The 26,613-nt window shown below is 32.7% G+C and overlaps 1 protein-coding gene across 2 annotated transcripts in view; it reads left to right on the top strand.

Annotated features, from left to right (window-relative positions):
- The window catches only part of LOC148599833 (dual specificity calcium/calmodulin-dependent 3',5'-cyclic nucleotide phosphodiesterase 1A-like), a 344,294-nt gene that overhangs the window by 34,610 nt on the left and 283,071 nt on the right, over positions 1–26,613 (top strand). The window contains exon 1 of one of the 2 annotated variants that reach the window (XM_088559426.1): positions 19,365–19,557. The exons of the other annotated variant lie outside the window; for it this stretch is intronic. Coding sequence (XP_088415552.1) covers positions 19,395–19,557 — 163 coding nt within the window. The 5' untranslated portion in view covers positions 19,365–19,394. Of the gene's footprint in view, positions 1–19,364; positions 19,558–26,613 lie in introns of those variants that run through there. 2 annotated transcript variants of the gene reach the window in all.

Here is a 26,613-nt window from a genome sequence, read left to right as displayed (position 1 = left end):
ACCTTGGTAAACCAAACAAAGGGGTTTGGTTTAGACAGGTTTCTATGATGTTTTAAGTTTGAAGCTGTCATATGGAATAGTTACTGTTTGAAGAGGAGAAATTGCTGCATTTTTTTCATATGTTTATAAAACATGTGTTTCTCATGTGTTTTTCATATGTTTTTGACTGCCATGAAAATCACATGAAAAACATTTTAATAAGTTAATAAAATTCATAAAGTTATTACAGAGGACTTTATGTATGAAAAAATATGAATTAAATATAATTTTGGAAAGCATTTGTTTCTGTGTGCTTTCATTGGTCAAAAACATATGCGAATATTTTTCCATACTTGTCATAAACATATGTTGCAATATTTCCTGTGTATATCATTTGCTTCCTGTCTATCAGCCAACATGTAGTACAATATTTTGAGAGATTTATACTTCATACAATGATAATGTCCTGGGGATAGAGTTTGAAGACCAACTCTTTATTTGAATGCTATTGTTACATTGTCGGTAAATTCTGTTGTTTTTATTTCAGTACATTGCTTGTTTCTTTGTGAAGTTTGTGTTCTGATTTTAATTCTTTCATACAAACAAAGTTTTGGAGAATAAAAAGGAACCACTACACCTCTTTGCTTGTCTACATTTCATGTGAACTAATTTATGAAATATCATATGGAATTTAAATGTGTTGCTTAGGCCTTCAAATATGAAATGAGCATGGTTTTTGTTAGATGTTGGAAAACATGTGTTTCCATGTGCAATACTTTGGTATAGAAACAAACATTTTTGTCCTAAACATATGTTTCCATATGCTGCAATTTTCCTGTATAAGACGGCTGGTTTCTCTATATTTTTTGCATGTATTTATGTAAATGCCAAAATTAATGTATCAGTTCTGTACATCATCTATAACATTCTGCTGATTAACTTATTTCAGACCTAAAAAGAGGGAAATTGCCAATTTTAAGATGAACATTTTAGATTATTTACAAATTGATTTTCCAACAGAAATACTTCATTGGAATATGTATGAATATAAATTATCAATTTAGACGTCAGTATTACAGTGACGCAGTGATTGTTAGAGTAATTTTTGTCCATCAGTGAATTGATACAGGCCCATATAATTTATTGGCATTTCTGTTATTTCCTGGTAACAATTTGGAAACTTGTACTATGAATTGATGACCATTATTGAAGTAGTTGTTTTTCATACTGGAAAACTAAAATCCAAGTTAGCTCTGTAAGTTTTGGTAAGAATCCGGCAGAATGTCAAAAATCAGAAACATGAACGTCGTAAGCCCACCAATCTGACGATATTATTTCACTCAAAGATGATTTCTCTGTTTAACACTTTCAACCCCGAATTAATATTTTTCGTGAACTTTCAGTGCCGAGTTAATCATTGCACACATGGTCGCACGGGGGCCAGAATTAATTTGACAAGTTGAACGAAGATACGTCGCCTCGGAGACTGAATTCAAAATGCGTCATAACAAGAAGGCGTAAGGGGGTGCAATTTTGCAAAAATAACAATTGATATGCCGGCCTAATGAAACTTTACTTTACACTTGGTGCAGTTAGCATTAACAGGGAGAAAAAAAACAAGTTTCAGCTATATTCAGACGAGCAACAAGCTGATGTTCTGAAATTTTCATACAGATCCGAGAAAAGTTCAGAGCTAGTGAAAAAGTTATCAGTATAAACATGATAACCCCTGTTTGTTAAATTCGAATTCTGAAGGCACTTTTTACTACGTTTGACCCAAGGTTTTCTTGTGGATTTCCATTTCTACTTGGATAAATGTCAATATATTGCACATAGGAAGTTGTTGTCTCTGCTAAAACCCAGGTTTTTACTCCCCATTTGTGAAGTTTTTGAGGCATATATTGTCTGAATTGCAATCTACCTTTAAATGGAATCATTGTCTCATCTATAGTAATATTTCTTCATGGGGTGAATTCTTGTTGAAAGTGAGAATTGAAATGATTAACAAGGGGTTTGACTTTGAAGAGAGGATCGAAATTTTCGTGGTCAGGAAGAGGTTATTATTCAGGGTTGGAAAAATGGAGATATCTCATAATCTGTAGAAAGCGATCTGCTCATAGTTTGTGGAAATAAGGGAGAAAGAAGAAATGAATCTGTTGACCAATACATCTTTGTTGAAGGTTTTCAATCAATCCCCATCATGAAACAGAGCCCAAGAAAGGCACTCATCTCAGGTATTGTTGGACGAGACCATTGCATTTTATTTTCATTTGGATGCAATACTTTTTGTAGCCGTGCATACCGGTCAGTTTCAGTGACTAGAAATTGAATAAATGCTGTGCTCAAGAACAGTTTTAGGAAATCAAGGGGCTCTTTTTCTGGCTCCATGTTCCTAGTTGGCCCTGTTCTGCCATTGGGGTTGAAAAGATGAGGAAAACCTCTCATGATAAACAAAGCCATCATGCCAACCATTATTCAACTGAGCATCACCTCCTGAACCAGGGAAACTGTCAGTATCAGACTCTTCAGAACTTACTTGACCATCAGCATTAGTATCATCATCCCCTATACTTTGTAGTTGCAATAGTCTTTAGAGCCTAACTTCAGCTTCCTGAACCTCTGCTTGATTAAAACCATCAAATTCATCAGAATCAGTATCAGACGACAGGGATGTCAGAAAATGATTACAGCAACAACCTGGTGCAACCTGGGTACATGCATCACGATATAAATAACTTTCTTTTACCACACGTCTGTGGTTGTTTTATTTCCAATTTACGTCATCAAAAGCTGTGAAATACCACCAGAAAAGTAACCTGTTGATTTTTGATAATGTATGACCTAAAGATATATTTTTAAATTGGAAGACCACTTACATTTTTTGCTTCTTTCCTTGATCCACCGAGTGTCACTGAAATGCAAACTGCCATGTTGTTAACATAATTACCTTAGTGATAGGGCTTCCCCGATCTATTATTAGAATACGTTTTGTGGTTTGAGAAATAAACTAAAATAAACACGAGATAACAACTGTGTGTACAGTTCTCATTCTCTGTAGTGTTATTATACTTGTTCGTGTCAAATGGAACTATTTTATACGGTGAATACTTCCAGATGGAAAGCGGACAAAGCGGGCACCTGTCTGGAAGGTTGTACGAATATATTTTGCTGTCTTCACGAAGGAAAGGCCAATTAGTGAGAAAAAATCGGACGACTGGATTTCCAACCATTAAATATGTATAATTTGCCATTGGTTTGTGAATTTACATTTGGCAATTTAACGAAACAAATTGTTCAATGGTTAAACAGATATCGACCACCATTTTGTGAAAAGTTCGAAAGAAATTCCCCATTTATTTAGTAAAAAAACAATCAGATAGGCTTCATTTATAACAAAAACAGTTTCTGATTAAATCAGCGTAGTAATCCTCATATGTCAGTCATTTATTTTTGACATTTTGAGTTATTTCAACTTGCGTATTTGTATTTCAAAAAATGATGTCTAAAAATAGAAATTCATGTATCCTTAAGGATAATTTCAGCCTGGGGACGAGGGTGCTAAAAGGATAATTTCAGCTTGGGGACGAGGGTGCCAAAAGGATCATTTTGGTATGAATGGGTTAAAAAGACCATGACTTGATCAATGCATCACTAGATTTGCTCAGAAATTTTTCAATAGAATGTTGGAAAAATGAGGTTTTTGACAGAGTTATCTGCCTTTAAATGTTCATTTTCTGTGCATTTCAATGAAATTATAAATCATTTTACCAAAATGATATGGAAAATATATTTTTCCCTGATTCTGATAGTGCAAATAGTATAATTTAACTTTCAAAATGGTGTTTTTTTGTCATACCATGTTTCAATTACTGCATGATTCTTACAGAAACTTGTAATCAACAAAACCAAATTCATAAAATAACAGCAAGACTTGTATTTATAAACTTTGTTTGCACATTTTGTAAAAAAGATGCATTGAGTTTATTTGTTTCACATGACAGGGTTTGACACTAACATCATTTGTTTGGTGGTCAACAAGACTACTTCAGAGGTAAAACGGTAGTCTCCAGACAGTCATGATGGTTCTGTTCTTAGACCTTATGAAAAATAAGGCAAAATTTAGTTAGGCCATAGGACTATCATGAATATTTTTCAAGTAGTCCTCTTCAAAACTAGGTTGGCAAGGGACTTCCTGTTGGTGTCAACCCCTGTGTAATGCATCTTACCATGTTTGATTAACTGCAGCCAAGGATGCTGTAACATGGCCTCCCTTTGAAACGAAATTTTGATACCAGTTTTATTGGTATCAGTTTAAGCTTTTTAGCATTGTGTCTGTTAAAAATCTTCTCCTTTTAAATCACAATGTGAATAATTTTACAAAATTTGGTCACATTGATTCCTTTAGATATGGCTTTAAAATTTTGATCCATCTTTTGATATGCACTTGTCACTGGCTTAGTATATAAGGATGCCTTCAAGGTCATTTTTACTTGTATCATGTAGCTTATGCATTCAGTGTAGAGTGATTAATAATTTTACAACACCTTTTTAGCTATGTGTTCTGCATAGAACTGTTGCGGGAAATTTTAATCTGTTGAAAAAAAAACATGGAGTTGTTGCCCTTTATGGAAGTTTTTAAAAAAAAATTTTATGCTACTACAAAATGTACTTTCAAAAAATTTCCTGTTAAACTACTAAAATTTATTCAATGAGAGTTGATATGATTGTTCCATAGGTATGAGTGTTAGGAATTTTAATCCAATTCAAGCTCTTAAGAGCCTCTAGGCAGATATGTCCTTGAGTTTACCTTGATCTCAGTTCTTGGCACATGTTGTTCATATTTGGGCTTAAAATCCTGCCAGATCTATATTTGGAGCTATGCTTTGTAGATGATACATTCAATATACATTATCTAATGGCTGATGTGTCTGAGTGGGAGGATGTTTGACAATTATTTTGTTTTCAACAGCGATGATTTTTAGAAGTGGAAATACTATTAAAAGAAGTAGAAATGTCACCAGACTTCTCCAGTGACATACAATGTCCATTATGAAATTGATGTCTCTGTCAAACAACTTGACAAAATGAGTTTTATCAATGAATAAAGATGGTTGAAAAAAACCAGAAACTTTGATTGAATGTACATTGCAACTTGTATATCCTGAACCTAGATGGTTGAAAAAACCCAGAAACTTTGAATGTACAGTGTAACCTGTCTCAACTGAACCTAGACAGTTGAAAACAAAAAACAAAAAAAAAACAGAAAGATCAGTTCATATTGTTATTGGTTTATACAGGTACAAATTATTGAAAGTCTTTAGACATGCCTGTTAGCCCTGTGCCATTTAAGGGAGAAGACCCCAAAAATCAATGGAAAAGTTAGAAATTCTACATAAAAATAATTTGTGGGATGTTTTAGGATAAAATTACTTAACTTTTTTTGATAAATACCAAAAAAATTGAAATTTTAGAGAATAAATTTGCTTTTGTGTGAAAATCCTCTATATGAAAATGTCCATTGTGGAGAGCCTCCAAACATAAACTGTCTCAATGATTAAGTAGTAGTCTTTATAAAAAATCAGACAGGAGGTGATTCATTCATGTCAAAAACCCACCAAATTTACTTTAAATTCTTGTTCAGAAACACCTATAGACTATATAAGCAGCCTTAGTTTTTCATTTGGGTGTTGAGCTTTTGAGATAAAATTTATATAGTTTGTACATGAAATTAGTACTTTGCAAGAGTTATTGTTCTTGATTTGGTTTGATTTGGTTGATTTTAGTCGGAGATTGAAGTAAAGTTTTCTCAAAAGTACACATCTAAATACAGAATGGACTATTGTCACATAAAAATATAGCATAAGTAGAGTGAAAAAGCATCATTTGTTCGGTGGGTTTTTTCTACACCATGAATCACTTTACCATTGGCAGTGTCTGAATTTTATATGGAGTGGTACTTAAAATGTATAGACTTTAGAAGGTGTTTGGTTTGGAAGTTCATTATGTTTTTCAGGGTTTTCAGGAATTATTAGTCAAGGAGTTGGATTGTTCTGGTGATTGAAGGAGTTGGATTGTTCTGGTGAATCAAGGAGTTGGATTGTTCTGGTGATTGAAGTTTGCTTTTGAGTCCAGTTTGCTCAATATATACCCCATGCAAACACAATTTTTATGAATCAGTAGGATCACCCTTTTTTTTGCCTGCTTGTGTATCTTGAAAGTGTGTGCAAGTCTTACACCCCTGTGTAATGCATCCTATCATGTTTGGTTAACTGTAACCAAGGATGCTGTAACATGGCCTCCCTTTGAAAATGGAATTTTGATACCAGTTTTATTGGTATCAGTTACTAAAATCTTCAACGGATTTAAATGAAATATTTGCGTTAATGTTTGGCATCATATGTAGATGTAGCTGAAGCAGGAAAATTATTGACGGATGCTCTAAAAGGGAGATAATTAATTTTACTGATTGCAAGTAGAGATATTTGTAAGCCTTTACACTTTAAAAAGGAGACTTCTTTTACTGGTGTCATATGATATTTTGACCCACGCAAAATATTGGCCCCTGCATTATGATACATTATTTTTTAATGCTGGGGTCAATTTTTAGAGGGGGGTCAAAAGATTGTATGACCCCAGTATTTGATTGATTTGTTGTTTTGTCCTATTGTGCCTATTGCATGCATTTTCAGAACCAGATCTTATCTATTTGAAACTTGAAGTAAATCTTGTAGTGAGTTTATTCTCAGTTTTATGGCCAGCTTACCACTGAATATGAAATCTCTGTTGTTGGCCAAGATGAAAGGAACTTGACATTGATCGTGTGATCACCATCAAGTGTCTTGATGAAGTCAATGAACAAGATAAATATCATTGAATTGACATCAGTGATTGATATAGAAATGCAATAATTTACTAACTTATAAACTTCATTTAGCTATATTATGAAATCCTGTTTAATTCAAATTGGCTCCCTTTGTTGTTCGCCACATCTGTCGTTTTGTATAGAAAGATCTCGCTACAATAATTTCTCTGTCTAATTTAGTGTAAACTTACTTTCTTAAGATTTTATGGAAGTAAAACATTGAATCGTGTTAGTGTTGCACAAGTTGTGCGTTAAATATACATGAATGTTGTTTACGGTTTTATGGCGTTGAATCTGAGTGTTCAATATTTTTTAATTTTTGGGGAAAATTATTTACACATTGTACATGAAGAATAATGAATTTAACCTGGGATTTTCTAGGCAGAAATGTTCTGTTTATTTGAAAGTGCTTGTTGAAAATAAGTTTGTGGTCTAATTCTCTGGAATTTGATATGTGATGATCCATTATTGTCAGAAATCTTGAACTTAATTGGAGTTTTAACTACAGTTAGATATATTTACACTATAACAAAAATTGGAGTTATATATAGAAATGCAGTGATTTATATTTACCTTTGTGATACAGTGATCAAATTTTTCCAAAAAAAATTATAAATCTTAGTATGTTGTGCAGTGATCTATCTTTGTCTTAAGGAGGTAGACCTAGGGTAAGGGACATAACTCATAAAATCAGTGATATTATCATATTCAATTTCAACAAAGCCTCTCAAGCTTCCATTTCAAACAGAATGTAATTAGTCCAAGTTACTTTGATGCTTATATGAGATTGATGTAAAATGCTGAATACAAACATTTCAATGATTTGTAAGAGTTGTGTCCCTTACCCTAGGTCTGCTGTCTTAACAGTTAGATTCATAGTGATCTGTCTAATCTCAAAATTTTGTAGCTTGTAATGCAGTGATCTGTCTTCATTGAAAAAAAAATTGGAAGCTTGTAGTGCAGTGCATAGGGCTGAAAACAGTTGTCTTTTTCGTTTAATTGGAGTTGACATTGCAGTTTAACACTCAGTTTTCTTTTTTCATGATTGGAGTTGATAATACAGTTTTACATGTAATGGTCTGCTTCTCTCCATTGGAGTTTATAATGCATTTATACATGCAATAGTTAGTTTCTCTTAATTTGAGTTGATAATTCAGTTTTACATGCAAAAGTTCATTTTGCTTTATTGTAGTTTTACATCCAGTTTTATATGCGTTGACCTTTTGCCTTTATTGGAGTTGATAATTCAGTTTTACATTCAGTGATTTGTTCCTCTTTATTTGAGATACTAATGCGTTTTTACTTGCAGTTGTCTTTTTCTCTGAATAGAAGTTGATAATACAGTTTCACATTCAGTTGTCTTTTCTCTTAATAAGAGTTGATATTTCAGTTTTACACACAGTTGTCTGTTTCTCTTAATTGGAGTTAGTAACTCATTTTTTCTTCCAGTGATCCATGTTTCTCTACTTTTGAGTTCATTATGCATTCAAGCATGCAATGTTTTGTTTTTCTTAATTGGAGTTGATAATGCAGTTTTACATGCAGTTGTCTTTTTCTCTTAACTGGAGTTGATGATAATGTAGTTTTACATGCAGTGGTTTGTTTCCCATAATTGGTACTGACAATCTAATTACACATGCAGTTGTCTGTTTCCCATAATTGGTACTGACAATCTAATTACACATGCAGTTGTCTGTTTCCCACTATTGGTACTGACAATCTGATTACATGTGCAGTTGTCTGTTTCCCATAATTGGTACTGACAATCTAATTACACGTGCAGTTGTCTGTTTCCCATAATTGGTACTGACAATCTAATTACACGTGCAGTTGTCTGTTTCCCATAATTGGTACTGACAATCTAATTACACATGCAGTTGTCTGAAGACTATAACCCAGAATGTGCTTTGCTTTACATTACTGGGGATTGGAGCTTTGGTCACTTAAACCGATTGATGCCTTGACTTCTTGATTTCTTAAATGAGTTTTTTTTTTATTTTTTTCTAATGAAGACTGGAAGATATCAATATTTGAAAGTAGGAAACTTCATTTTTTTATGCAAATTGGTCTGACCAACATTGCCATATTTATCCAGGACTTATAAGTAAGTGGTTGTCAGTATCTGTTTGTCTATGAGAGGTGATTTAGTGGGCACACCATCTTTTAGATCAGAGGTATGCATTTCTTCAATTTTTTTTTTAGAGTGGTTTGATATCGTAAAACACCGGATAATGTAAGGAGGTAGTCCTAGGGTAAGGGACACAAGTCTTACAAATCGTTCAAATGTTTATATTCAGCATTTTACATCAATTTCATGTAATGATCAAAGTCACTTAGACTGATTTCATTGTGTTTCAAATGAAAGCTTGATAGGCTTTGGTGATATTGAGCATATATCGCTGATTTCAAGAGTTATGTCCCTTACCCTAGGTCTACCTCCTGAACACTGCCATTTCAATTTGATAATTTTTTCAAGAGTTATTGGACTTAGAAAACTACAAATTTTACCAAAGTTTAAGTACTTTCCTTTCTTCTGTGGCAACATCCCTTCAGCACCTGTGTATGGAGTCTCATACATTATGCCAGAACTTGCTGTAACTATGCAGACATTTTGTGCTAATATGCTAGACTTTTAGGAATGAAGTTTTGTAGCTACAACATTGAAGTCATCTCTACAGAAGTTTTATGGTTGTATCATGAACTCTTGGATCCATACACTGTATCCATTTGCACCATAAGAATCCATTTGTTCACTATGTCATAGTTTTTCCTTTCCTCTTCCGTCTACCCTGGACTTGACATTGAAGTCATCTTTAAAGAAGTTTTAATGTTGCATCATGGTTAGCAACTGGCAGTGCATCTGCTCCTAGGTGTTTCTAGAAAAGGACAGGACGCTTACCCTACCAGTGCACCTGGTCCATGCTTAAAGTTTTTAGTGGAGTCCAAGTTGCTCATTTGCTGATGTTTCTGTGTACGTGTTGTTTTGGTTATTTCATTTGTTTTATTGTTTGTCAGTGTTTTTTTTTTGTCAAGTCTTTGTCCTTGGATTATAAATTTTTTTAATTCTCGCTTGAATCTTGGTCCCTTGATATTTGTAAGTTGGGAATTCTTGTAAAAAATCAATGCTTTATTTGACAGGTCTGAAGGTTCTGTGATGTTGATTGGACATCATGTAATAAATATGCCGATTGTTTGTGCTGCAATCATTTCAATATCAGAACATCGTTGTTAATTTGTTAGCAATGTCTCTCTTTTAATTTGATTTTTGGTAAATTGAGAGACAATCTGGATCACAATTGGGATCTGTCTATGTCTGTTTACCATGGTTTATTGGTTGAAATTGGATGATTTCTATTAATGTTTTGTTTTCTAACCAAAATATTTTCCGTGTCGGAAGTAGACAAATTCGGTCAGAAATTTTTAATGATCTATTAATAACCTGAATGAACGAGCAAGTCTGGATTTTCGATAAGGGTTTTAGACTGACCTACTCTGTTATTGTCACAATTTCAGTTTGTTTCATAATTGGAAAGTCAACCAATTTCATGTTTGTCTGTCTCCATTTTATGGTTAATGCATTTCAAATGTTTATGTTACACAAATTGAACACATTGTTGCCAATGTATTTGCTTGCAAATTAAGAACCAGTTGTAATGACATTTTAGTATCAGCCCACTTAAGAGTTGTGCAGAGATTGATTTATGGGTACAAAAATCACATGTTCACATATTTTTTATATGTTGTTATGGATTCTTTAGATTTGAATTTGTTCATAACTCTTTCTTCAAGTGGGTGGAAAAAAGTCCTTGGAATGTGCTATAAATTTCTTGAAAGGCAGATAACTGTATTTTTTCCAACTCATTCTTTTATTACATTGACATCAGATTTCTTTTAGGAGAAGGCTTTATATAAAAAATCATGGTTTGTTTATTTCAAATATCCAGCCATTTCCTTATCTCAAAAATGAATTTTTTTTTCAATGAATTTTGATTTGCATGATACTTAAGTGGACAGATACTTTCACATTCCCAATGAAATTAAGGCAAGTCTGTAACTTAAATGGAATTATTTGACTGGCTAAAAACTGCTAATGAAGTTATTTTCACCATAAACGTACTTACTCTTTTTTTGACTGGGTTGCACTCATGCAAATAGGCTTAAAGAATGGTGAATGTCGGTCAGGCAGGTGGCAGGCTAGCTAAGGCAGTCGGTTGTTGCTGTGGGTGGTGAAATATTTTCGTAACATTTTTCTCAGCAAATATAAATTAAAGCCACTGGATATTTGGTACGCAACTGTATTACGAGGGTTACATATCCTGGAATGCCCTTTCAGGTCTGTCACACTTCTACTTCCTGTTTACTGACTTTTCGCCAACCCAGACATTTCTGTATTTGAACTACTTTTAATTTTAGTCTTCTTTAAATGATATTTGTACATGAAATATGGCCCATTGCAATATCTGGGTTTGTACATGAAATATGGCCCATTGTAATATCTGGGTTGGAAGAGGAAACCCTGATGATTGGTTGTTGGGGTCATTAACATATTAAGTTAACCAATAGTCTTCATTAGATTAATTGTCCTTGAAAGATGAAAAATTATATTTTATTCATTTTTTAGCAAATATCTTGAAATCATGATAGACAGAAAAAAACTTTCAAGTGAAGAAATAATCTTTCCAATAAGGTCTTCATGGTCGAGGTTGTAGGAGAAAGCAAAAAATGAACCAGGTGAGCATTTCATACAGGCTCCTTGGGGATTCTAGTTTTATTCCCATATTTTAGGCATGGGGGCATATTAGATTTGTTTGCTATCCTACGTCTGTCCACAACCTATGGGAATGATTTGAAATTGATGATGTAATTTCAATATAATGTGTTGTTTTGTATATGTGTGTGTGTGTGACTCTCATTTCAATCTCATATCACATTCCTTTCTTAATGACATGTTTTTTTTTTAACAATTTTTGTATTCCAGAACAGGCATGGTCATTGGGACTCTTTGCCAAATTTTTGCCTTGAACACCACACAATCTAAATCATTTTGGTTCCTTTTCGTTCCATTCTAATCTACAGTATTAAAAACATACAAACAGCCTGCACAGTACAAGTTTGCCAAACACAACATCCCCGGTCTCCATAAGCAAATAGTCTGAGAGACAAACTCTTCAGTCTACAATCTTTGACAATTATTCTTTAAAGTTTAAAACTCTGAACAGCAACACATCTGAGTCATTTTTGTCCCATTTTGTTCCATTCTTATTATCAGCATTAAAAACATACCAACAGCCTGCACAGTACAAAACAACCATGATCTTCATAAGCTCATAAAGAGATGAAATTGTCTGGTCTTCGATCTACGACAATTATTCTGACGAGCTTATAAAAGTATCTCTATAATCAGTTTTATTTGTTAATTGATTGGTCATAATACTTTGATCATATTAAGTTGCTTTCATGGTATTGATTCTGTCTTGGTTAAAAAAATTACAAGAATTAATTCTGACCAAAATATTAGATCTGTATTGGGGATATCTTGTTTCTTAATTTGTAGGCATTGAATGATGTATTGTGATTCCTTGCAATTCTGTGTTTATTTATTGTTCATATTTAATTGGCAAATTAATTTTATATTTTAAATTTAATAAGGCAAATTTGTCAGAATTCGTAAATAGTTGGAATCCTTTCCTGGCTAAGCTTGTTATTTCTTGTAATCAAAGGTTTTTAACAGTAGCAGGTCCATGGGAGTGTTCCTGAAGTTTTGCCCCCCTTTTGTTGGAAAATTTTGTTAATTTTGTCCTAAAATAGTATCCTTGAATTCCCCGTTTTTGGTCACCCATTTATGTCCTAACTTTCGTAACAAATACAGTGGTTTCCTGTTAATTGCATAACCTACTTCTCTGAAAAAAAAGGCAATTAACAGGAATTGTCCCTTAAGTGAAAAGACCTGATGTGTTCAATGTTTTAAGTGGGAGTTTATTTTTCCCTCATGTCTATCTAGATTCCTGCCATAGTGTATAGTCGAAATGAGGTATTTCATGAACTATGTATTGTTGTTTTACCCATTTAGGTACATTTTTAAAATAAATTTTGAAAATTATGAATGCAATTTAGAGGATTTTTCTCATTTTGGCCTTACTTTATGCAAATAAGAGAATATTTTTTAATGCATAGACAAGATGGGAAATGTTTTTGTTCTTAAAGATTTTATACAATTGACAGGTATGTGATTAAGTGGAATCCACTCTAGTAATATCTACTGATATAGACTAACCAGAACTGTCATCAAAATCAGGAAAGGGTGATCAGTGTGTTACAAGTTAGTGGGTACTCTTTTTATTGATGACAAACTAGAATATTTAAGGAAAAATATCATGGGGAAAAGTCGGTTTACAATTTTTAAAAATATTTTAGTGCATTAAAAGACCTATTGTCCAGTCTGATCCACTTGTTAATGTAAAAAGAAAAACAGTTGTAATAAGTTTTGTATACTAATGTACCAGACATAATGAATTTTTCCATATAAAGTATCAGTCTGTAAGAATCAGGCAGTGGATGAAACAACGGTATTCTGTGATTACAGTGGTATTCAGTGATTCACCTATTTGACACTGTAATTTGACTATTTATACCAATGAGAATTGAGGAAAAAGGTCAAGGTTTTGTCATATTATTTGGTTAAAGCAGTTATAATTTAATTAATGAACTTTACAGGGGAAGATAACTGTTGAAATTCTGACATTATAAGGAAAATTTTCAAACATACCATCAAGCATTTGTCATTTCAAATTGAAAAGACTTTCTGAGTGGAAGTATAGCCATGGGTTGTTTTTTTTTGTCCTTTTGCCTGATTCTTACAAAGAATCTTTCATGGCTTGAGTATTGTACCTTCTGAGTACTAATTCACTGATATTAATTCTGACAAAATATTTTGCTATATTCGTGCAGAAAATTTGTCTGTATCTGTGATTTATCTGAGTTTCTTGATAAGAATTCATCTGTTATTGGTCATTTAGCGTTAGAATTTGTCTGCACTGTTCGGAAGTGAAAATTATTAGTGTTTGAATTGAAATGGCACAATACTATTGTAAGCCAGTAGCCATTTCAGAAATGAAATTTATCAAGTTTTTAACCTGACTTGGTTATTGAAGTCATTCATAAAAATGTTTCTGTCAGAGTGTTCAGAGATAGATCAAGAAAATTAAATAGCAGGGTTCTGATCCAAAGTTCATTGAAGGGGTTGTAGGAAGATCAAGGCATTTATTTTCTGATTTTCCTTAATTTTGACAAAATTTTGGCTCATACTCCCCAATTTTTTTGTGGAGTCTTCGTTGCTCGTTTACTTAAGTTTCTATGTGTATGTTATTTTGAATCCTTGTAGTGTGTGCTAATTTTGTGTCATTATCCTTGAATTCAGTTCTAATTCTATTTCACTAAAAGAAAAACTTTCAGTTGATGATATAATCTTTAGGATAAAGCCTACAGAAGTAGCAATTGTCCTGAAGTTGTAAGACAACTCCTTTAACTGGAGTTATTGCCCTTGGAAGACAAAAAAATGTTTGTAAAAAATGTTTGTATCATATTCAGTTTTACCATTGCCTGATTCTTACATAGAATGATACTTATGTAAGAAAGGATCTTAATTGGCATTCTACATAAGGGTTGCTGGTGAGGATGTCTGATGAATGCTTCAAAAATATTTTATTTGCATGAAATCTGGATTCTTGCAAAATCTACCACCACAGATGCTTTTGCTTTGCTTGGTTTTAAATTCTTTATATGTCATTCTCAACCTGAAATTCTTGGTTCATCCAAGGGCTCTTACAGAGTTAGCTATCCTTTTAAAACAAATTTTCATAATTTATCATCATGCAGGGATGTCAGTAGTACTTTAAGTAGTAGGAAAATTGAAAAAGGAGCAGGCAGGCGGATGAAAATTATAAAAGATTCAACCCATTTTTGAAAATAGAGTAGCTGTCAAAAGATGGGCAAGTAGTCGTCCAATTTTGCTGATTGACATCTTCCACAAAACTATTCTGGAAAAAGAGTGATTCATTGGAGTGCTTCTATATTGTTTACTAAGATTCCTTTATATTCATCAACAAGGGCATGGGTTGAAATTTAGTGAAGGACCCTGAATTTCTGATCAAAGATCTCTGAAATTTATGTAGGTCTTTGACCTTCAACCGTATTCATTGACATTTCATTTATGACTGATAGTAAATTAAATCTCCCCTTTGTAGACTATGATGAGAACCTCAAAGAAGCCCCAGCCCTTCCACTCTGGAAAATAAATTCGGATCCATGTATATTTACCAGGATATTTATTATATCCTAAGAGTACATATGCACAAGATCACCTCTGTTTGGATATTCATAGATATCGTTCTTTACAGACTATATAACTCAACTGAAGATTGCATTTTCTAACGACATCGGCAACTGATAGAGTCCACAGATTTAGTAGAGATATAGGGTAATAAATCGTTATAAATATATGTAAGCAGTGATAACAGAAGTTTATGTCCTTTAAAAGTACATTTTCTACAGTAGCAGTAGAGGTTGAGAATGGGGTTTGGGTTTGAACCCCACTTTTGATAGAAAACTTTGTTAAAATAAAGCAAAATTTGGGCCACAAATTGATTCAGTAATAGGAGGTATAAAGGTACCTATAAATCACCATGGAGTTTTGCTAAATGAAAATTACAAGTACATGTAACAAGTTGTTTATTTATTACATTATTTCTGAATTTCATAAAAATTTTAAAAAATGAGCAAACTTGCTTTGAACTCCCTTTTACAAAATCTATGGATTGGTACATGTTCTGTTGACAAGTTAATGTCTTCAGCACACTGCTACTATTGGAAAATGAAATTTTATAGGTCATAGGTCAGAAATCAAGGATCCTTGACCTTGGGCCACCACTGATTTGAACCCTTGGTTGAAGAACATCCTCAGAGTTTTAAGGTCAAAAGTGCAAAAATCAAGGTCGATGGTGATGAAAACAAGTGTTTACCAAATACAATACTTTTATCATAGTTCTTTTTTAATATAGAAGTAAATACTTACCACATTTTTGTATATTATGTAGGAAGATTATGAGATATTCATATATTGTTTTGTCGGTAAAGAGCTCGAGCTTGAGATTTGTTGATATTACAGATTACAGAGTCATATATTGCCCAAATTACATAACCAGTTATATTTAGATACTTAATGAGATAAAAAAAAAAAGAATTCAGGGTTTTTCTGATGTAAGAGCACATGATCACAAGATAAAAGATCTGTATAAGTATCTAATTTTGAGGAACATTTTGCTGAATTCGCATACTTCATAAGTTAAGCATTTTGTGGTATTAAGACTTATTATTAGGAACAATTTAGTCTAAATTGCAGCTTAGGATATTCAGTCTTATTAAAATTTAGGCCACATACAACAAAATACTTGTAGATTCTCATCCACCAGCAACTAAAAAATGGGACAGATGGGAGGATTTTATTTTTTATTTTTTAAGATCCCTAAAATCTGAATAAATTTATAGTAGAGTAAGTTAGCATATGCTCTCAAACATGCAAACTGCAGTGAAACTTGTCTAAACCACAAAAAGAATGAATCAAAAACCTGTCTAATCCAAACCCTGAATAAACTGAAAACCTGTTTAATCCAAACCCCAAATAAACCAAAAACCTGTCTAATCCAAACCGTGAATAAGCCAAAAACCTGTCTAAACTGAACCTTGAATAAACCAAGAACTACTCTCAACAAGATACTTTTTTACCACTTCATAATATCATTTTAAATATATTTTGAACCAAAATGAACCTGGCCACCTGTCTGAACCAATCAAATTTAAGAGTTGGTGTTTGGTTTAGACAGGTTTCACTGTATGTATATATATATAGTCCTTTATTATCTGACATAACTGTCGTATTAAGAAGGATATCAAAAATCATTGGCTGTTTTGGGTTTTTTGTGGTTCCTATCAGTATGTAGAAGAAAACTGCATTATTTCGTCATTTTTCATGTGTCATGGTATTGTCAGTGTAACGATTATTTTATGGCGTTTGTGTTATCTATAGAGTTTAGTTATTGGTGAAAGTTCTTCAGGATCAACTGTTTTAGAGTTCAAAGAGAAAGTGACATCTTATCTTTTGGCTGATTGATGTTAAAAAGTTCTGAGAATGGTCGTTGTTATCTTTGGGAGAATTTGGAAGTTCAGAAGTTTTATGGGATTGTCATTTGGTGATAGCTGGTCATAAAAAACTATTGTAATGGTTAAAGAGAAAGTTTATTAATTAGTAGATTGAAAAAAGTTGGTAACAAGATAGTTGGTGCCAGCAGAGTGAACTCTTTAATATGTAAAAACATATTATGTGGACCATTATGGAACAAAAAATTGTCAGGTTTTGTCAAAATCCTGTTGATATCAAAGCAATGCTCTTAAGAACCTCAAGGTAAATTTTGAAAATTATGCAAGAACTAGATTTCCTTATAACATGTTTTAGATTAGACAGATAAAAGGAATTGTAATGAAATCCCAAATAAATCTTTAAAAGTACATTTTGATTGCATATTGATTTGGGAAATCAATGCCCATTTTTAGGGGGGAGAGAGGGTCTAGGGGTTGAAACTCCCCCCTTTTAATGGAAAATTTTGTTAGCTTTTTGCAAAAGTTAGGGCAAAATTGAGTAAATATTAGCTTTGGGTGCCTTTTATTTCTGGATGCCCTTTTTCAAACTTTGGATCATCCTACTGCTATTATAAATAGCTATAAAAATCATAACAAACCATTTTTTTTTGTTTCAGCTTCATTTGGTTATGCATAAACATATTTCATATTTACATTATGTTAAAACTAAAATATATCCTCTTATCATGGGATTACATGTTGATTAAAGTACCTTAGGCCAAACTTAGTATTTTTTTCTGTTCCTTGTTCTTTGTTCAACCATAATGCCTTTTGGTATGTACATGCAAATGGAGGAACTATTTTTTTTTGCTTGTCATAATATATGTTATAATAAAGAAAGAGAGACTTTCCTCCAATCTCTCAATTTTTTCAATTAGATTGGTTAACGGATTGTAGTTCCACATCCTATGACAGATATTTTGTGCAGTTTGGGAAGAAAATGTTTGACCAGTCAAACAGACCCTGATTTGTACCAGTCTGACAAACTGGGTCAGATCTTTTTTGTGAAAAGTAAATGAAATTTTTCAACTAAAAAAAAGAATTTAATTTAATAGGCCTGACCGTTTTTCAAGTCAGAAAGGGTGAGCAAAAATAAAAATTAATTTTTTGGCCTAATTATCCCATCTTCCCAGTAAAAAGAATAATCTACAGTCTAAAGTAGGCAACTGGTATGATCAGAAGATAGATATTGAATGAGACAAATTTCAGTATCAGTTACTATGTTGATTAGAATTTAGTTGACTTTGGTACTAATCTTTTTCCTATCATTTTAGACATTAAATGTTGGCTGATATTAAAGAGGACAAATCATATCGCTAGGTGTGACAAAATGATAACTCTTTAAATAGCTGCTAAATTTCAGTAACATGTGGATTGAGGGTATACAAAATATTTACAAGAATTAAGTTGCAGAACATTGAATGCTGTATAGGCTCATTGTGAACATTTTAAGAGGTGAATTGTTAGATACACAGCTGTACCACTTATATGCTGGATCTTTTGTTTTGAGCAAAAATAATTTGAACTGACAAATTGCCTAATAATTGTAGGAATTTGCATCTAGGTTCATCTCTTTTATAAAAGCTCTTTATATGATGTAATGTCAGTTTGCAGAAACGTGAAGGTCTGCATGGTATACTTCCGGAAAAAAATTGTTGATTTACACAAATTCATAAAATGTTTGACTAAATATAGCTTGGTTTTCAGTTTCAAATGTACATGTTGGCTGATTCTATATGCATATGTTGCAGTCAAATTTTCAAGCTAAAAATAGATATGACAATTCCATTAAATGATGAACTGTTACCCCTTCATATTATTCATGACCATGGATACAGTCCTGTCACATTGATTGACAAATGACATTTAGGATTATTGTGAGGCAAACTTTTTTATTGGGTCAATTCAATAAAAGGAAATATTACCAAACGTTGAATAAATGACGCAGTGCACAGGAGAATATTGGAAGTGTCGTTCTTTTTGACAGGTTCCTTTTTGTTTGAAAATTACTTAACACTTGCAAGCCAAAGGAAAGATTTTTAAAAAGTTTCGTCAAAATTTTCTAATGGAATGAGTATTTATGAGGCTTCAGAAATTAATGAAGTGACAGGGAAATCACTTATGATTGATGCTAACGGCTTAAAAATAATGGAATAAAATAGGAATTCACAACTTTTTGCGTGAAAATTTGCTCTAAATGATTGTCATTACGTAGCAAATATGTCGGAAGTTTTTCAGTGAGAAATATTAATTAAAATGTAAGACATCTTTGTGGTAAAAGATATGTTATTTGGAATTTTCACTCAAATGGAATTAATGATGTTATTCCTTGGATAAATTTGGAATATAATTTCAATTGGAGATGAATTTGTCACCTGACCAGTCATGTGATCCACCTGTTATACAGGTACATGAGGATCAAGTTTTTATAGATGGTGCTGAAGGGGACTATTTTCATCAGAATTCTGATTTAAGTCCGAAACGAAAATGTGTAGTGTCATTTGATGGTGCCAGATACACAATAGGTAATTTTTAAAAATATATATTTAGATGTTTTATATAATATGCCAATGACAGTACAAAAAACCTTTCTAACATGTTCTAAATGTACAATACGTGTCTTGACTGTCTCAAATGAACCAGGTCTGTATAAATTGTTCCAAATGAACTTGATCATACTAACATGTACTAAACCTGTCTATTGTTCGACCTGTTCTAAATATACCAATCCTGTCTAATCTGACCTTAATGTATAAGACCTGTACAATCTGTCCTAAATGTATCAGACCTGTCGAATCTGTCCTAAATTTCCCAGACCTTTTGTTATCTATCCCAAGTGGACCAGACTAATCCAATCTACTAAATGTAACCTACGTTTCAAATCTGTCCCTATTAGACAAAGCCTTTTTAATCTATTTAGAATTCACCAGACTTTTCTAATCAGAATACCCAAAATACCAGACCTATCCAATCTTTCCAACCTTTTCAAAATGTACCAGACCTGTTGTATTTGTCCTAAATGTACCTGATCTAATGTGTTCTAAATGAACCAGACCTGTCTAATATGTTATAAATGTACCAGTCCTGTCTAATATGTTCTAAATGTACCAGTCCTGTCTAATATGTTCTAAATGTACCAGACCTATCCAATCTTTCCAACCTTTTCAAAATGTACCAGACCTGTCTAATATGTCCTGAATGTACCAGTCCTGTCTAATCTGTCCTAAATGTATCAGACCTGTCTTATTTGTCCTAAATGTACCTGATCTAATCCATTCTAAATGTACCAGACCTGTCTAACATGCTCTAAATGTACCAGTCCTGTCTTATTTGTCTTAAGTGTACCAGTCTTGTCTTATCTGTCCTAAATGTATTAGACCTTAATAAATCAGACCTACTTAATTTGTCTTAAATGTACAAGCCTGTTCAATTTGTCCTAAATGTCCCAGACAATTTGTAATCTGTACCAAATGGACCAGACTAATCCAATATCACTAATGTATCCTACCTAAGTGTTATCTGCCCAAAATGTACCAAGCATTTGTAATCTGTTCTAATAAGGCAAAGCCTTTTTAATCTCTCTGGAATTCACCAAAACTTTCTAAACTGTTCTAAATGTACCATACCTGTTTAATCTGTCCTGAAATACACTGATACATCTTATCTATCCCTAATAATTAGGACCTATTTAAATTGTTTTAATTTGCAATAACTGTCTACTCTGTCCTTCAGGCACTATAGCTCTAATGTGATCTAAATGTACCAGACTCTTTTGAATTAACTCACTTGGCCATAAGCCATGTGAGATTCTGCCTTCACTTTGCGTTAGTCATTGCCATCTCATTGCCATCGTCAATTTATCTAAACTTTTCGCATATATCCCCAAAACCTTTAGGTTAAGCCAAATTCTTTCAATTGTTGGAATGATCCATATGATATGGCCTATAAAAGTCTAGCCTTAGGTACCGAACCCTTCTAAACTGACCCTTAGTTACAAACCAGTTTAATCCAAACCTTAGTACCCAAACTGGTCTAATCTAACCCTTAGGTTACCAAACCAATCTAATCTGACCCATAGGTCACCAAACGTATCTAATCTGACCCTTGGGTACCAAACCTATCTGATCTGACCCATAGGTCACCAAACCAATCTAATCTGACCCTTAGGTCACCAAACCAATCTAATCTGACCCATAGGTCACCAAACCTATCTAATCTGACCCATAGGTTACCAAACCAATCTAATCTGACCCATAGGTTACCAGACCTATCTAATCTGACCCTTAGGTCACCAAACCAATCTAATCTGACCCATAGGTCACCAAACCAATCTAATCTGACTCATAGGTTACCAAACCAATCTAATCTGACCCATAGGTCACCAAATCAATCTAAACTGACCCATAGGTTACCAAACCAATCTAATCTGACCCTTGGGTACCAATCCAATCTAATCTGACTTAGTTGCCAAAAAAGTCAAATCTGATCCTGAGTAACCAAACTGTTCCAATCTGACCCTGAGGTATGAAACATAATAAACTTTTTTTTAATATTATAAATAAACCAGACTTTCTTCATTTATCTTTTATATGATTCAAGTTCTTGGGTTGAAGAGGTAAAAATGTAATTGCAATAAGGACCAGGTGCATTATTATTGTGTAATTAGTCAGAGTACAACAGTTGCCCCTTTAACTATAATATATCAGCCAAAAAAAAAAAAGACCAATGAATCTGCTATAGGAGTTCAATTGTCAAGGTCTTAGGTCTTGTCAAATTGGTTTTCATATGCATAGGATATTGCACGCATAATCCATTGGTTTCTTTTGCATAGGATGTTACATAAATAATCCATCAATAAGCGAGTATGTCCATGGAAGAATTACTTATGAATGGTAATCAGTATTACTTAAACCGTAGAATGGATGACTTTGTTTCAGGAAGGTCAGAATGTCAAGGCCTCTTGGTCAGAAATACAGTTATGTTCTGGTGAATTTTACATTTCCACTCATCTGGGCTGTGATAAGCAGGGATTTTTTTTTAAAGGGGTCATTAATCAAATCTCCTAAATAATTTGTAAATGTTACATAAAATTGTCAAATAATGACCCATTTGATATAAAATAACCAATTAAAACATCAGGTTGTCAATGCAGTTTGATTGCCTTATATTTCTGATATCCAGATCTTATTGAGAAACAAAACTATTATAGGCAAAGGATTTTCATTAAGTCATTGATTATATTTTCTGTACTTGCTGTTTTGACTACTGATTTTACCGACTGCTTGGTGGCAGCAATTTTGTGCTGCTTGTTTGTATCACAATGTACCAGAAACACCTAACCATACTGTCAAACCTCGGTAGCTTGAACTCCAAGGGACCATTGAAATATGTTCGAGTTATCGGGAGTTCGAGAAATCGAAGTTCGTATATTTCCGGATTTCTTTCGTTGCCGGTCTGAGTTCGACTTTATTGTTAGAAATTGCTTACCTCGTCCGAAGTTGTGTTATTTCGTGGATCTTTTTCATTCACTTTTGGAAGATTATGTTGATGTGTGGACATTAAAAATGCTGTGTTTTCTTTTAAAAACGTCCAGAGTGCGGGATCATTGGTTAATAATTTGTTTTCATCCAATTTTCTTTCATGGTTTCATCATACAGACTTCGGAACTTCGTGATTATGATTTAAGGAGGTAACTCTTACAAATCATTGGAACATTTGAATTTAGCATTTTACATCAACCTCATGTAAGCATCAAAGTAACTTAGACTGATTTCATTCTGTTTCAAATGAAAGCTTGATAGGCTTTGGTGGAAATGAATACAATACAAACATATCCCTGATTTCAGGAGTTATGTCCCTTACCCTAGGTCTACCTCATTAATCAAGGTAAAATTAACTAAAGTTAACTATTTTACTTGCTGTAAAAATACCAATATCAATATTCTTATTATGTAAAAAGATTGCTCTTATTATTTACATCAATCATATGTATTGGTTAACTTATGGACCTCCAAGGATTTGAAATAGATAAATCCAATTATTGGGTAATTAATAAGAAATTTTTGAACCATGAAATCGTACATTTATATTATTATCAGATTTAGTGGTATGTTTGAATCACCTTGTCCATCGCGTGCCTGTCATTCTATCCATCCCAATTTGTCACAATTATCGGCTCAGAATGGATGGATTGATTTTCAAATTTGGTGTGTTGCTTTTTGAAGAAGGGACATATCTTGTAAGTCATTGTTAGTGCTCTTAGTTCAATAGCAACTTCCTGTTTCATTGAACGTTGCCATTTTTTTCACTTTATGGAATAATAGGGAAAATTTTTGCCACAAAAATCTCAGTTCCCAATTGAATGATTGGCTTGGATTTATACAGATGAGGTATATAATAGGGGTAAACCTAGCACAACAACAGGTGCAACTTTATGTTTGAAACATTGACAGAAAAGTATTCAATTTAAGAAACCTCCTTTTGATCACTAGCAAGAATTAGAAGAGTAAAATGTCAGTCCCTGTAAAAATCAGGCAGTGGGTGAAACATCGTATGAAAAAAACCATCATTATGATAGTGTAATTTGACTATTTGCACCATCAGAATCAAGGAAAACAGACACAATTTTCCATATCATGCTGGACAATTGAGTTTTAATTTCATTGAAATGCACTCAAAATGAACATTTTGAATGTATGTCTGTTTTCCATGTCTGGTCTTTGTCTCTGGATTACATTCTTTTGATTACTGCTATAACCTTGGTGCCCTTGATTACTCTTCCAATGACAGATAACTCGTAAAAAACTGCATTCTTCTAAGATTCTGTTAAAAAATGTTTGCGCAAAGCCAGTGATGCAGAGATCAAATAATGGTCTTTTCCAATAGAGAGAGTGTCCTTGAGTGATATTACGTTGTCAGATCAGTGGAGTTTTGACATGCAGGTTTCTGATTTTTTCCATTTTGCCTGATTCTAGCAAACACTTAGTACATTCAGTGCTCCAACTATTTTTGAATTGCTGAAGAAGAGAGCTCATTTTGGCAGGTTTCACTGTAATTAAAAAAAAGAACTCTGAGGGAAAACCTGTATCTGGAGCTTGTATTCGAAATATGAGATGAAGGAAGAAAGTTGTGAAGTAAAATCTTGAAGCTTGTATTTGAAATATGAGTTTTGTGCTGTAAAATAACTTTCTGAATCACTTAAAACTGTCAATGAATTACTTTTGACTAATCTTTCATTTAAAAGAACTTTGAAACCCATTAGTTGATTCTTAAAAATCCAATTTATATTAAAACCCAATTCTTGCTTTATTTTTAGATCAAAGTCATATTATTATTGTAAATTTACTTTCTATGTTCCTCTTTGATTTGTATATCATGAGATCCTGAAATAAACTGTTATAGAACTTTCAGATTTGGTGTGTGGCTTTCTATAGATAGGTCAAAATTTTTTAGCAATTTTGGGTGCTTTCTCATATTAACCTCTTATAAAAGCGGTGGTATTCCTAGTACCACAATGTTTTCCACTGAATGTTTTGTATAGGGGAGGGATATATGTTGTATTAACAATCTATCCTCTTTTAATTCTTCTTAATCCTTGGTTTACTCAAATGTGACCCATAGAAATGCTTTGAATCATAGACCCAATGAAAAAATGCTTTGAGATGATAGTTAAACCTGGCCTAAGACTGAGACAGACTTGAGGAGGTAGACCTAGGGTAAGGGACATAACTCTTGAAATCAGTGATATGTTTATATCATATTCAATTTCACCAAAACCAATCAAGCTTTCATTTGAAACAGAATGAAATTAGTCTAAATTGCTTTGAATCTTACATGAGATTGATGTTAAATGCTGAATAAGAAGTTCCAATGATTTGTATGAGTTATGTCCCTTATCTTAGGTCTACCTCCTTAAGTGAATATTTGCAAGGGTTAGTAAAAAAAATGGGTACAAGATTGTTTGCTTATATGTGTAAAGAATCATTAGACAATGCTGAAAAAACACTTATATTAAAATTTTGGTATGCTTACATCTTCACATGTTATGAAAAGTAACATCTCATCAGTACCAAGGAAGACCTGAACCCAAATGTCCAATGTATACCTAAAGTACTTAAAACCAAAAATATCAAAATAAGAACCCCAATCCAGCATTGAGAATTCTTACCAAGTGCAATACATGGAAATGAGGCTTCAATGATTTAGCACTTTTGAATTTAATAAAACTGAAAATTTTGATCTGGGGCTGGTGAATACCGTAGGGGACATGTGGTCCACCAGCAAAATTACTGAAATTGAGGGTTCACTTTGATAAAAAGATCTCAAATTGAAATTTCCTCAAATTCTGGAGTTTTAAAATTTTTAAATTTCAAGCTTCTGAGAAAAGAAATTTGGACAGATTACGTGAAAGATTAAGTGGTGATTTTTTTTTATGGAAATCCCTAATTTTAGATTTTTTTTTCGGAAACCCAGGTCGTGTTATTTGCATGAGCAATATCGTAGATTAACTACTGATAAAAGACTTGGAGGGACATAAATTCTGAGAACACTATTAATGAATGTCTTTTCAACCAAATAAATGTATTATTTCCAGAATGAATAATTATTTTGATTATAAGTTCCTTATTAATTGTTTTCTGTTTTGTCTTTTGGGGACTGTGGTCAATTACCACAATAATTATTGGTAATAAATTGTTTCCATGGATTTATAGTCACTAAGATTCAGATTTGTTAATTTCTGTAATTCAATTTCCAGGAGGATTTATATAAAATAAGTTCTCTTCACAACTCTCATATAATATTTTTTTGTGGATTTTGGCAATGATGTTTTGGGAATAAGAACTTTTTTTGTATTTTTTTGTAATGGTATTTCTGCTATCAAAATTACTTTTTTTTTTTTTTTAAAAAGAAGTAGAAATTAGGTTTTTGTTTTTTGTGCAGTAATTCAATAATTAATTTGATATTGTACATCCGAAAAAAAAATATATTTGTTTTTTTTTTTTGTGTGTGGAAAATCTATAACTTCTAGTTTTTTCTGTAAAACTGTTTATTTTGTCAATATTTTTTTGGAAGTTGATAAGCTTAAATTTGTATTTACTTCTGTAAAAAAGACTTTTGGGCTTTTTTTAGTTGTAAAAGTTTTTTTAGTTTTTGTTATGGAAGTGTATGGATTAATTTTCTAACTTTTTTTTTAATTCATTCAAAAAGGCTTTTTTAGACAAATGAGATTAACAGAGTTTCTTGGGTTTTGAATAATCATAATTATTACTGATGTAAATTTGACTTTTTCTGATGTAAAATTTTGGAGTTTTTTTTTAAGTTGAAAAATATTTATTTAAAATCTATGACATGTTTTTTTTTTTATTTCTGTACAACTGACTTTTTGGAATTTGATTTGCATTTTAATTCAACATAATTCCAGTTATTGCAAGGAAAAATATCTACATTGGGTTGATAAGCGTATATCATTGCCAAAGTCTATGAATAACATGATGAACTTAAGTCGGCATGACCTAAAAAAAAATTTTATGGAGAGAGTTTTGCCGTGATTGGATAGAATAGATTAGGAACATATATTACTT

This window comes from Perna viridis, chromosome 13, assembly GCF_037379345.1.
Source record: "Perna viridis isolate PV_CMFRI_1.1 ecotype Kerala chromosome 13, ASM3737934v1, whole genome shotgun sequence".
In the NCBI taxonomy this organism is placed as follows: Eukaryota; Metazoa; Mollusca; class Bivalvia; order Mytilida; family Mytilidae; genus Perna; species Perna viridis.
This window is presented reverse-complemented; position numbering and strand designations above follow the sequence as displayed.